Source organism: Hyperolius riggenbachi, chromosome 5 (assembly GCF_040937935.1).
Source record: "Hyperolius riggenbachi isolate aHypRig1 chromosome 5, aHypRig1.pri, whole genome shotgun sequence".
NCBI lineage: Eukaryota > Metazoa > Chordata > Amphibia > Anura > Hyperoliidae > Hyperolius > Hyperolius riggenbachi.
Genome location: NC_090650.1, coordinates 325,119,430 through 325,133,355, shown reverse-complemented (window position 1 = coordinate 325,133,355; position 13,926 = coordinate 325,119,430). Strand labels below are relative to the sequence as shown.

General features: G+C 42.2%; 1 protein-coding gene across 2 annotated transcripts in view; it reads left to right on the top strand.

Moving 5' to 3' along the window:
* Nucleotides 1–13,926, top strand: part of AQP4 (aquaporin 4) — a 48,204-nt gene that overhangs the window by 20,400 nt on the left and 13,878 nt on the right. The window contains exons 1-3 of one of the 2 annotated variants that reach the window (XM_068237300.1): nucleotides 1,300–1,343; nucleotides 3,458–3,872; nucleotides 13,676–13,840. In XM_068237300.1, coding sequence (XP_068093401.1) covers nucleotides 3,492–3,872; nucleotides 13,676–13,840 — 546 coding nt within the window. In that variant the 5' untranslated portion in view covers nucleotides 1,300–1,343; nucleotides 3,458–3,491. Of the gene's footprint in view, nucleotides 1–1,299; nucleotides 1,344–3,457; nucleotides 3,873–13,675; nucleotides 13,841–13,926 lie in introns of those variants that run through there. The other variant, XM_068237299.1, reaches the window with a different exon arrangement.

The window sequence follows — 13,926 nt, the reverse complement described above, 5'->3', positions numbered from 1 at the left end:
TCATATGTGTGGAAACTTTCGCATCTGAAATTACATGAACGAAATGACGTGACATTCATTAAATTACGCCTATATATGTAATTATGTCTATTGAATTCACACGAACACATTTTCACGTAAATTATTACAGTCAGCGATTATGCTTACAAGTGAATTTTTTTACGCCTAATCCACACATTTTGCATTACAATTATGATGCGTAATTGCGAATTATGATGCATAATTACGCATAGGCATTATTTCTGCCCACCACTAATTGATGGCTCTTTGGTCAAGAAATAATGTTACAGATAAAACAAAAAAAACAGTTGATGAAAAGAAGATGACTATTTGGAAAGATGGACACAAACAAGTATGTATGTTTAAAAAAAATAATCTAAAAGTGAATGTTTTATTGCATTAAAATATGTTTTCATTATGTAGGTAAAGTTTCTTGAATTTCTTTCCCCTTGTGTGAATAAGTTAAGAGTCAGAAAATGACCCTAATTTACTTACCTGGGTGGGTTGGGGGGGGGGGGGGGGGGGAGGTGTTATGGTATAAATAGTATCATGGTATAAAGAGAGACGTCAGACACCAAAATAAACATCCATTAAGTCACCTTAACACCTTTTTAGAGACAGAAGTCACAGAGATGGGGGAAATCCCCTGAGCATTGGTACAAAGATGTTTTCTCAGAGTGGCATGTACTGTCTCTCACCCCCCCCCCCCCCCCCCCCCCCCCTTACCATCGCTGATAGCCACGAGTTGGTATGGCTCAGTGGGAGGGCCTTCATGCTCATTTACTTTTTCTCTTGGACCCCATTTGCAGTGCTGGACAGCACTTGTATGGCTGGTTAGTGGTTAGTTACTAATCTGTGGAGGATGCTTGTGCTTTCTTTTTTTTTTTTTTTAATGAATCAAAAAAACCAAAAACATTACATATATTCTTCATTAAAAAGTAGCATCACCTGTCAGTGGTTGGCAATTACTGCAACCATTACCTAAGGAATCTAACCTTATAGCGATGTCTGATGAAGCATTATTAATTCTGTGATGTGATTTTGTCAATGTTGTTTATTTTTTTTTTAATAATTGATGTGATCAAGATTTGTCCTGTTACTGCATTTCTGTTCATTGACTTTGTTTTACAGCGGTAATAGTAAATCTAGCCCTTTGAGCCACATCTAAACAAATGTAAAGCCAGCAGAGTAGAATGGAATAGGAACTGCATACTTATTCTGGGTCAATAACTCAGAATGTATTATATGCAGAGGGTAAGCACAACTGTCATGCATTCGGCATTCCTCTCCCATCAAGATACCGGGGAATCTGATTAACTGAGAGCAAGCAAGTTTATTTTATTGTACATCTGACTTATTTGGCAAGCCAGCTATTTATATAGATGAGCTATAATTTATTATGTTCATGTTTGGATGTGGAGATGATAGATTGCTAAAATACTCAGGTGTTAAACTGCTTAGCAGCAAATTAAGATTGGTAAACAGCTTTTTATTTATTAGCATTTATAGATTTATTCATCAAAGCTTTAAAAAACGGGTTGGAATGTTTCCATGTTGATTCACACTTTGGTCTAATATTGAGTTTTGCAGTATCTGAAGTATTAATCAAAGTGCTTCCAGTACAAACAGAGTGTTGATATGCGTCCAAAATTCAAAAAGCACAAATTCATCTATATTTAACCAGAACTTGGAAATGCATCTGTTCTGTACATATTTCATGCTCGTGTTTTATTGGGATAAATCTTCCACGGTGCCCCTGAACTGAATTCCCCTGGCAGCACTGCCCCCAGCATTTCGCTAGGGATAAATTTATCTACCAACTGTAGAACTTTACTTTATATACCGAGAGTTGTGCTTTGGCCATTAGAAAGAAATGTTCTAGGAGATGCCTGCAAATTCAAAATTCTTTATAAATTCCTGTTTACATGATACAATGAAGGGAAAGGGTATATAGTTATACAGGAGCTTCATTCAACAGATCTGAAATAAAAGACATGATAGGACTCTGTTTCATAGCTGGGGAAGCATTCAGTAGCTAACTTAGAGAAAGTGTTTTTCTGTTCATGTTATTCAATTTAAAGTGGTATTATCATAAAAACAAAAAAAAACCAAAAAAGTAAAACAATTAATCTCAAACAATATAAGGTTGCTCTGATATTTTCTTTTAATACATACTATTCAGCAGAAATGTTTCTGCCTTGTTTACACAGCTCAATCTGATAATTCTGCCTGGCAAAGGCAGGATTTTTCCGTTAGCAACTAAATGGGGGGTAAAGCATGAGTTTTAACCCTTGAATACAAGATCAGATTGTTTTAGCTGTTAAAGAGGAACTCCAGTGAAAATAATGTAATAAAAAAGTGCTTCACTTTTACAATAATTATGTATAAATGATTTAGTCAGTGTTTGCCCATTGCAAAATATTTTAAATCCCTGATTTATATTCTGACATTTATTACATGGTGACATTTTTACTGCTGGCAAGTGATGTAGCTGCTGCTTGCTGTTTTGGCAGTTGGAAACAGCTGTAAACAGCTATTTCCCACAATGTAACAGGGTTCACAGACAGGAAACTGCCAGAAGTACCTCGGTACTCAGAGCTTCTTGTGGGAGGGGTTTCACCACAATATCAGCCATACAGAGCCCCCGATGGTCTGTTTGTGAAAGGAATAGATTTCTCATGTAAAAGGGGGTATAAGCTACTGATTGGGATAAAGTTCAATTCTTGGTCGGAGTTTCTCTTTAAGTTTGTGATGTGTTTAATGCTTTAAACTAGAGATGAAATTGGATAACAATTCCATTTTGACTACATTTTTTTTCTTCAACAATCACTTTGACTACATTTTTATTGATAAAACAATAAAACTTTAAACCTTTGGTGTGAGTTTCATTTTAATGTTTGCATTGCTGATACATGAATAAGGGCCCATTTCCACTATGTCTGAACATGCAGCATTTCCCCAACTGTGAGCCGGAGGGGGAACCACTGTCTATTCAGACAATAGGCTTGCAGTCCGAATCGTAGGCCGGAGCAATTCAGGTGGCATGCTGCAGTTTGCGGCAGGACGCATCTAAATCCCTATAGCCATTCATGGCATGGCTATGGCAATTTGGTTGCGGCTATGCCAAAGCATGGGTGCTGCGTTTGACTCAGAAGTAGAGAAGACACCCCAGTGAAAACCCGCCCTAAGGGTCTAGAAAACAAAAACAAAAAATTCCTTTACTTGTTCACTTAGGTAATACACTTGTTGGCCATACCATTCACAAGAAAAGCAGACAGGTAATACATAATCCATCCTATCTCCCATGCTGGTACCACCTTGTAAGGTCATCAAAGTCATACAGGCGGATAGGGATGGTCAATGAGATGCAAATAATTAGGAGCTGATGCAAGATCATGCACAATTTTATGCAAATTTATGCATGTTGAAAATGGACTTTCTTCTTTTTTCTCTGCAGTAAGTGTGGACGCCTGTGCACCTGCAATCCAATCATGGTGGCCTGCAAAGGAGTCTGGACCCAGCCTTTCTGGAAAGCAGTCACTGGTGAATTTCTGGCTATGTTCATATTTGTACTGTTGAGTCTCGGTTCAACCATTAACTGGAGTACAAAGGAAAAACCTCAACCAGCAGATTTGGTCCTTATTTCACTCTGTTTTGGACTTAGCATTGCCACGATGGTACAGTGCTTTGGACATATAAGTGGAGGCCACATAAACCCAGCAGTTACTGTTGCAATGCTCTGTATGAGGAGGATCAGTATTGCAAAGTCAGCATTTTACATTATTGCACAGTGTCTGGGCGCCATCGCAGGAGCTGGGATTCTCTATTTAGTCACTCCATCTGATGTTGCTGGAGACTTGGGAGTTACAGAGGTAATCATCTTTATCAGAGCTCATCTGTTACTTCAGTAATTAGCACAGCCTTTATTCTGTTGATACTAAGCAATGTGGAAATGATTTCTAAACAGCAATGGCATTTTTGATTAGTATACAAATGGAATGCAAGAGAAGCTCTAAGGTTTAAATTGCCATGCTTTTAATGGACCAGCAGACATTTTAAAACATCCTCCGCTGCCATGCACGTGCCCACTGCGCATACCCCTGTTAATTCGGAGAGGCGGGATTGGTGAAAGGAACAAGTGTTCCCTGAACCAATCAAAGTGCATGTAAGGGAAAGATCATGACTTCCACGAGAAGCCAATGATATTTTCTGTAACAACACTGTGTGCTTGTTCAAAACAGATTGCCAAACACAAGAGGAACAATTGTTCACTCCCAGACAGTGCTCTGTCATTTATATATATTCGAAAAAGTAGGCAGAAAAAAAGGCAAGATTCATTTGGCTGCTGAGTTGGCCGAATAATAAACTGTTAAAGCTTTAGTGTGCTGAATTATAAAAAATGGCCTAGTCACTTGGGGGGGGGGGGGTGTAAGCCTGTGGTCCTCAAGAGGTTGATAGTTACATCATGGACTAAGCTTTTTTAAAAAAAATAGTTTTGTCGTGGGTATGTTACTGGTATTTTAGTAGTAAAAAGGTAATATAAAAAAGTTATACAAGAAACCCAAACCAGAAAAAAATACACCTTTATTTCCAAATAGTATATTGTCACCATACATTCTAGTAGGAACATAATTTAAATCTTGTGATACCCGGGACTAACAACTAAAATGTGTAGGTTGTTTTATAGTATTTTTTTTAAACTATAGGTGACAGAATTGGAGAGAATGTTTCTTTTTTCTTTTCTTGTTTTTCCCCTATAAAATGCATAGAAAATAAAGTAATTACTCAAAAATAATTTGTGGCGAAAAAAACAAGGTGTAGATCATTTTGGTGTGATAAGTAGTGATAAAGTTATTGCCGAATAAAAGGGAGGAGCGCTAACACGTGAAAATTGCTCTAGTCCATTACAGAACAAATTCTTGGAGGTAAAATGGTTAAAGGCCACAACCTATTTTATTGATGGTTTACCAAGGTTGAAAAACAGAAACAACCACTCCAAGTTAAACATAACCACCAAGTTTGAAGATCCAAACAGCAAATATCTGTTTAAATATTATATCAATGAACAATCCTATTTATCATGGGAGGGATAGTATTGTTAATCCTATACCTCCCAGGAGGCAGCATGGTGGCGTAGTGGTTAGCACTCTTGCCTCGCAGTGCTGGATCCCTGGTTTGAATCCCAGCCAAGGTACAATCTGTGTGGAGTTTGTATGTTCTCCCCATGTATCAGTGGGTTTCCTCCCACATCCTAAAAACAAACAGATACGTTAATTTGTTCTCCCCTAAATTGGTCCTAGACTACGATACATACACTGCACAGTACGTATATAGAAAGACATATGACTATGGTAGGGATTAGATTGTGAGCCCCTCTGAGGGACAGTTCAGTGGCAATACAATATACTCTGTACAGAGCTGTAGAAGATGTAGGCGCTGTATAATAAATACTAAATAATAATAAAACCCTCAGTAAAATTTAAGACCGAGAAATTCGGAAAGAGGAATATGGGAGGCTAACATTTTGCCCAGTTATTCAAGCTGCTTTGCGAATAGGCTTCGGCAACTGTGCATTTGGTGCTTCTCATTCATCATGCATCTCATACATTCAACTATTCCAAACCAATCTCCTTCTTCTAGAATCTAATGCCTATACTTGCCCCCCCCCCCCCCCCACACACACACACACACACACTAATGGAAGTGGACAACCCCTTTCTGATGTCTAGCCCCCCCCCCCCCCATGCCCTCAATAGATATGAACAATTATTTCAGGCAACAAACATCTTAAGTGTATACATAATGTAGCTTTAATAAGGCAATTTATAAATCTGTTTTCTGAGATGAGTGCAAAGCTTTTACAGCCTTTACTATTTCTTGTAAAGCAACAGAAAAAGCAAAAAAATGGAAGCAACGGTGCACTTTAGTGAATATCATTCTTACTAGACTTCTAACTTGTATACTACAACTGAGCCCCTGGTTCTTAAAAGAATCACGCCCCACAGCCCCTGCTGCCAAACAACATAACTGCTGCAGAGCCTCCGCTGCCCAAAGCCTGTGTGTCCCCGCTGCAGAGATCCCACCTGTGCACTGTCTGTTCCCCTCCTCATCCTCCTGGCCCCCATAATCACTCCTTGAAAAATTAGATTTTTGGCCTTAAGTAGTATTACACTCAGCATTTTTTGTTTGCCCTAAAAGATTATTTACATCATATAATATTCTACCACAACAATGTTAGCAGAGCAGCATTCAAGCAGTTAATCACAGGACTTATGTTTTAATGGAAAGCTCCCAGCAGTATGATCCGCATCTAAAGAGGTGATAACATTAACTTTTGTTTACATTCCTATGTTGCCACAATTAAGATACATTCCTGGTAGCACTGAAACTCCTTCTAATATGTGTTTAGATCAGAGAGCGCGCAGAAATGATTGCTGGCTACATTACAATATTTAAATACAGCAGCTATGAATAAAATGCAATGACAGCTTTCAGCGCAAATAAACTGTACTTTGGGAACTTGTAATTTGTAAATAAATAATACTTGTGCACAAAAGCAAATATGATACTGTATGGGTTATAAAAAGTAAGAAAACACATTGTTGTTGAATATTATATCAGAGATTGATACCACTTTAAGTTCCTTATCAAAGTTCACTAAAATTCTAAATCCCACGTCCCACATCCAGTGTACAGAAGCTGTTCTTACTGGCTGTAATCCTGTGATTGAAATGTCTTCAGAATGACAGAAAGCAAAGATATAGCATCAAAATTGTGTGTAAATAACTCATCAGCTGCAGCTCTGTGTGTCTTGTTTCTGTCTCTGCTTCACGCATTTCTAAAGTAAACAGTCAGAAGATTACAGCCAGGAAGAGTTCATTCTGAATGGTGGGTGTAACCATCTGAGAACAGGAATAAATAAGGGTCATTCCCTTTAGATCCTTTTTCTGTAGTTGAAAAAAAATCTCAACTGTCCTCATAGAATCTGTGAGAAAGCAGTGTGTGTGGGCAGGGCAAAAAACAAACAGTAAATCATTCCTCTCTAAATAGTGACAGGGAAGTGGCACTGTGAGAATCCGCTCAGCTGCCTGCGCAGGCAGGCAGCCTTTTGACCATTGTTTAGGTTTGCATGCTGCAGGACTCTGGAACAGAGACCTGTCTTTCCATTGCAAGTTCTGGTCTGTTCTCTTGCTGGGGAATTTGCATACATTCGTTATGCAAATCCCCTACCTGCCTTCTTTGATGACTGGCACTATAAGAGCTTTATGTTTCCCAGAAGGCTTTGCTGGTCATTTCCTTTCCATGGTCTGTTCCTGATGGACACTGCTGGAGTGTCAGCCATTGCTATCTAGTATAGTTAATTCCTGGGGGTTGCTTTAGGCTCCCCTTCTAGCCCAGTCAGGTTGTATTATCTGTATTGCCTGTTCTGTCTTGTCTTGCCTGTTGCCATTGTCCTGCCCCAAAGGTGGTCGACAGGAAATGGTTCTGATCTCTGTTCTTGGAGTATAGCTAGTGCAGCGGTTGCTACCAGCTATCTCTTCTGTTCTGTCTCCTGGGATCGCGCTTGCTACTTTTCGCTAGCGCTGGGGATCCTTCTGTTCTGCTACTCTGTACCTGGATCGCGCTAGCCACTTTTCGCTAGTGCTGTGGATCCTATCTCTCGCTTGTCCCTGTTTTCGTGTGTCTGTCTTGTCTGCTACGCTTGCTGGTGGCTCGGTGAGGTAACCGTTAAGCAAGCTCTCGCGTCCTCTGTTTCATGTTTGTCTGTCGATGGTTAGTTAGGCGTGCTTGTCTCTATTGTGCTTATCACGTAGAGACCGCGCATAACCGCGTGCACTGTTGCGAATGAGTGCGGTGTTCGCGGTTAGCTAGCGTTTGTTATTTTCCGTATCTCCTTATTGTATTATTTGCTGTGCCTTTGCTACCCTCGTATTCTATTCTGATCTGCCTTGTGTCACGTCTGGCGATCGCACCTCTCGCGATCGTGTTCCTATTTCATATCTGCTGTTGTGTGCGCGCGGTCGCGGGGTGGCGACTGGATTGGCGCACACACATACAACCTGTCCCTTTGCTCAATCTCATTCACAATCGCCTCTCTTGCGTTCTGCGCTTCGTACATTTCCTGTCTGGCACTTGTGGAGGTACAGAGGATTGGTTCCTCTGCACTCCCCAGCGCCATCTGCCGACAGGAATTTCCCTCTACAGGTGCGTAGCACCTTTTGCTGGGTGCCTGCAAATATACGCTTGTGGAGGATTTCCGCCGTGTCAGCGCATGCGTTGTGCGCTGATCACGGAGAAAGTTCCACAATCATTACAGAATGACCAGCCCAACCCAAAACCCCAGTGTAGACGGAATTTCTGATTTGTACGATTTTGTCGAGTTTGGGTCCTGTGTCTTTAAGAGCTTTAAAAGGCTAAATTCAGAGACCAAGGCGGAATTTCTTTCTGAATGTGTGAGGTTTTGTCTGAATCCCACCTTTCAGATTTCTGATCCGTCCACGTCGGCTCTTCTTTTTGCCTATGTGCTCTTAAAAGACGATTTGATCACCTGGGCATATGATTTGTTAAAAATCAATTCCTGGAATGGTAATCTGTATCAGTTTCTTGCAGTGATATTCTCTCACTGGTTTAAACTGCGTGGCTTGCCACCTGCTCTGATTGAGTGTGTAGCTGCTGATAAGTCAGCTGATCTTTCCCTTCCATGCAAAACTTTTCAGTATGACAATCAGTTCAATGTGTCTGTTGCCACTTCAGGTTTTAAACAGCAGACATGCAAAGTGGCTAAAAAGAGAAAAACTAAAAAACGCAAGCATCGGAATAAAACACTCCCTGTTGATGTTTGTAATGATGTTGTTCCGTCTCCGGCTTTTTTGCCCCAATCCAAAGCTCATGTGGATCCTGCTATAGGTAGGATCGCACACTATATTAAAGCAGTTAAACAATCTGTTCTTGTTCCTGAACTCCACCCCTATGAAGATTATTTGGATACTGGCCTGTTTGAACCCCCATTTGCTTCCTGGGATATTGGGGCCTTGCTGGAAGAATTCGATTTTGATTGGAAAGCCTTTTGCGATTTTTATATCGCAAAAAGCGAAAATGTCTTGAATGCTTGTCTCGATTCAATGTATCTTCTGATTGATTCCGATGAATGTGACAAGGATGATGTGAATCTGGTGATCTATGTATGGCAAACGATTTTGGATGAGTTGCACACACACCGACCAATTGATTCCAATAAAGAGACATCGTTGTCGGATGATTGTTCCTGCCTTTCTGGGGTAAAGCATGAGAGTCTTGACTTTGTGCAATCTGAAATGAATGAGTGTGCCGCTGTGGTTGATTCCTGTGCGAATCCTGAAGGATTCTCTCCTGACAGTGTGCAGTTTGAATCTGTGCGATCTGATGCCTGTTTCTCGGATGTTCCTGCAGATTGTGATCGGCATGAGTCTGCCGGTTTCCTCAAGGATGTGTGGGATCCTTTGTCATTTAGTAACAGATCTTTGAGATCTTCCGTCTGTGACCCTGCTATGGGGAAGAGTTCTCGACTATGCAGCGTCAAAAGTAAAATTAATATGCCTAATAAAGTTTGTCCTGTTGATGTCACTATTTCTTCTGCAGATGAGTCTCTGTCTCGCCCTGTTCACACCTGTAAGGGCCCGTTCCCTGGGGACAGTTGCTCCAGCGTTTCGGTCCTGGATGCCTTGCAGTCTGCTCCGCAGATCGCGGAGGTTTGCGCTATGGAAGCGTCAGTTTCACAACCTAAAGTGATTTTTGATTCGCAAGTTTTGTGTCCTGGCTCCTCGGATTTGACATTGTTAGCCGAATCTAAGAGTGAGACAGCGCTTCGGTTTTGCGAATCTGATGCTGAACCTTCTTTGCCTTATTCAGAGACGCTTTCTCTGAACCTGCCCTGTACCATGAATAACAAAACGATGTCCAATCACACTGACATTTGGGAGTCCCTTTCTTGCTTTGAAGAAAGTTCTGACTCTCCACCCTGTACTCTGGATGAGTCAATATTGCCTTGTACAATATCTCCTGCCCTGCCCCTAGAGGCTCGTCTAGGTATTGCTGCGATTTTTACCTGTGTTTCTGCAGTTTTGGAGTTGCAAGCTAGTTTGACTGCTACGCAGAATTCTGGGTGCAGCGAGATTAAAGTTAGGGAGTCAGTGTATGGTCCAGTGAATATTCCTGTACGTTCCACTCATGATGATGAAATTCAGTCTCAGTTTATGGTGGAACCTTCCCTGGGACATCTGCCCTGTTCCCAAAATAAAGTTCCAGTTTTGCCCTGTAACATGGATAGTACAGAATCCTTCTTAGAAAACTTGAAAAATGATGTTCCTGAGGTCTTGTTTGATGTTCTAGAGGTCTCCGAGTTCCTCCCAAAGGGTGTAGAACTTGTAGGAGATGTCTCCTGCCCCCCAAGTCCTTCTGAGGTGTTACCCTCTTCCGTAGGCATTGCTGCCTTGCTGACTACTTTTGCAGCTCTTGTGGAGCTTCATTCATGTGTAGTCAATGATGATATTACATTTACAGAAAATTCTGAATTTGAGTCCGAGTCTTCTTTTGAAAGACCAGTACCTGTGACCTTTACTCGTGATGATTTTCTGCCCGGTACTGGTTTTGGTCTTGTCGTGTCGGACTCTGAAGTTGGCAGTTCCCCGACATGTCCTGAGGTTTCTCCTGTACTAGTGTACCCCGATGTGCTCTGTGACCCAGAAAGCCCAAGTGTGCCTCGGTTACCAGCGTACTCAGATGCTTCCTCAGTGGAGACATGTTCCGATATAGCCTGCCTGCTTGCATGCCCAGAAGTGGTTCCTGAAAGTCCTGATCTTGATGGGTGTCCTGCTAATTTTGAGTCTGGAATGATCATAGGTTCCATAGGGGTTCTTGGTGGTTCTCCATGTGAGCCTGGTGAGCGTTCTGGCTTCTTGGGATCTCTGCGGAGCTTCAAGGCGTTCTGGGAGATTCCGGGAAAGGTTTTGCTTGGTGCCCTGAATACGATCAGCAATGGCTTTGGTGTTGTAAGGGACACTTCGAACAGGTATTGCGGCAGGTTTGGTATTCTTGGACGCTCCTTGGAAGGTGGTGGGTATTGTCTGGAGGGTGTCGATGGCTTCTTCTCTGGTGTCCACAGTCCTGATGGGTGTTACGCTGAGACTTGTAGTGCTGATGGGCATGTTTCGGTGGCTTCTGCTTCCGATGAGGTCGGTTTCGGATGGACTGACTCTGGAATTGGGCCTTGTCGGGCTACCCCGACCTTCATGAGTCTTCAGTTAGAGTTTTGTGATGATACCAGTTTTGAGGGATGTCTGGAATCCATCCCTAGAGGGGGGGGGGTACTGTGAGAATCCGCTCAGCTGCCTGCGCAGGCAGGCAGCCTTTTAACCATTGTTTAGGTTTGCATGCTGCAGGACTCTGGAACAGAGACCTGTCTTTCCATTGCAAGTTCTGGTCTGTTCTCTTGCTGGGGAATTTGCATACATTCGTTATGCAAATCCCCTACCTGCCTTCTTTGATGACTGGCACTATAAGAGCTTTATGTTTCCCAGTAGGCTTTGCTGGTCATTTCCTTTCCATGGTCTGTTCCTGATGGACACTGCTGGAGTGTCAGCCATTGCTATCTAGTATAGTTAATTCCTGGGGGTTGCTTTAGGCTCCCCTTCTAGCCCAGTCAGGTTGTATTATCTGTATTGCCTGTTCTGTCTTGTCTTGCCTGTTGCCATTGTCCTGTCCCAAAGGTGGTCGACAGGAAATGGTTCTGATTTCTGTTCTTGGAGTATAGCTGGTGCAGCGGTTGCTACCAGCTATCTCTTCTGTTCTGTCTCCTAGGATCGCGCTAGCTACTTTTCGCTAGCACTGGGGATCCTTCTGTTCTGCTACTCTGTACCTGGATCGCGCTAGCCACTTTTCGCTAGTGCTGTGGATCCTATCTCTCGCTTGTCCCTGTTTTCGTGTGTCTGTCTTGTCTGCTACGCTTGCTGGTGGCTCGGTGAGGTAACCGTTAAGCAAGCGCTCGCATCCTCTGTTTCATGTTTGTCTGTCGATGGTTAGTTAGGCGTGCTTGTCTCTATTGTGCTTATCACGTGGAGACCGCGCATAACCACGTGCACTGTTGTGAATGAGTGCGGTGTTCGCGGTTAGCTAGCGTTTGTTATTTTCCGTATCTCCTTATTGTATTATTTGCTGTGCCTTTGCTACCCTCGTATTCTATTCTGATCTGCCTTGTGTCACGTCTGGCGATCGCACCTCTCGCGATCGTGTTCCTATTTCATATCTGCTGTTGTGTGTGCGCGGTCGCGGGGTGGCGACTGGATTGGCGCACACACATACAACCTGTCCCTTTGCTCAATCTCATTCACAATCGCCTCTCTTGCGATTGCGTTCTGCGCTTCGTACAATTCATGTCTGGCACTTGTGGAGGTACAGAGGATTGGTTCCTCTGCACTCCCCAGCGCCATCTGCCGACAGGAATTTCCCTCTACAGGTGCGTAGCACCTTTTGCTGGGTGCCTGCAAATATACGCTTGTGGAGGATTTACGCCGTGTCAGCGCACGCGTTGTGCGCTGATCACGGAGAAAGTTCCACAATCGTTACAGGCACCTATCTACATGGTACCATTCTGGACTCAATGCCAACTTTTGTAGCAGGGACCTGATACACGAGGCATTTCTTTCCCACAGGCTGTGAAAAGAGACTTCTGAAAATCCTTCTATTGTTACTGGCTAATAGCTCTATAGGTATGTGGGATTTACAGAATGACAGTTTCTTTGATAGTTGTCCTTTAAAGGGGGTGAATAGGACAGGGAGCAGGAAGGTAAGTGAGGTTGTTAGGAGGGAACATAATGGCAATGGCAAGTCTGCATCTTCCTGACTAATAATTTGACTTGGCTAAAGTCTAATTTTTCAGGGAATGATTATGGAGACGGGGGGGGGGGGGGGGATGAGGAGAGGAACAGACTACGCACAGAGGTATGTGGACCCAGCAAGCACATACCTCTGCTCCTACCTTAGTTAGATTTGCCTCAGGGCAGGTATGCTTTAATTCACAACTCTCCCCCTGTCTCTTGAATTATCTATTTTTATTGGTCTTGACTAGTTTTTTTGTCTCTCCTTATCTGTTTTATGTCATGAATTATCTCCCTAATCGGTTTAGCTAATAAATTATTACCTCTTCTAGTTGAGGTGAAAAACAAGTATGGGGAGATAATTCATGAGATAAGTTTTTTGAATTAAAGAAGACTTGAACTCTTGCACCGGACAGAAGGAAAACATAGAGAAATGCACCCTGTATGTATTTAGAGAGTTTAGCCTGTTTAATTTACCCTCATTTGTGTCTAATCACAAGTTGTAATTTTTTCTCTTCCCCGTGTCATATGACTGCCATGGCAGATAAGCAAATACGCTCTTTTGAAAGCACAGGATGTTAATAATATGTCTGCTTCCATGAATCAGGAAGTAGAAACAGTGCAGATTTATTGCAGAATTTGTATCAGCTGTAACACAGAAACTTTTTCATCTAAAGATTATTATGTTGTTGCTTATCTTTTAGAGCAGAGGGGAAGTTTTGAGTTCAGGACGGCTTTAACACCAATGTCTCTATTATAGATAATAGTTTGCTTACATATGTGCCCTGCTTGCTTTAGTGATTGTCTGTTTCCTGCATTCATAGGTGAACGATAAGCTCTCCGCGGGACATGGGCTCCTTGTTGAACTGATAATTACCTTTCAGTTGCTGTTCACCATTTGTGCAAGTTGTGATGCTAAGCGTGGTGACATCTCTGGATCAGTAGCTCTTGCCATTGGATTTTCAGTGTCAATAGGCCATTTGTTTGCGGTAAGAATAGTGCCTTGTGGGAACTTTTTCCTATACTGTACAATATGATGGCGAACTTCATGTTATTTTTTAATCTAAAATATTAT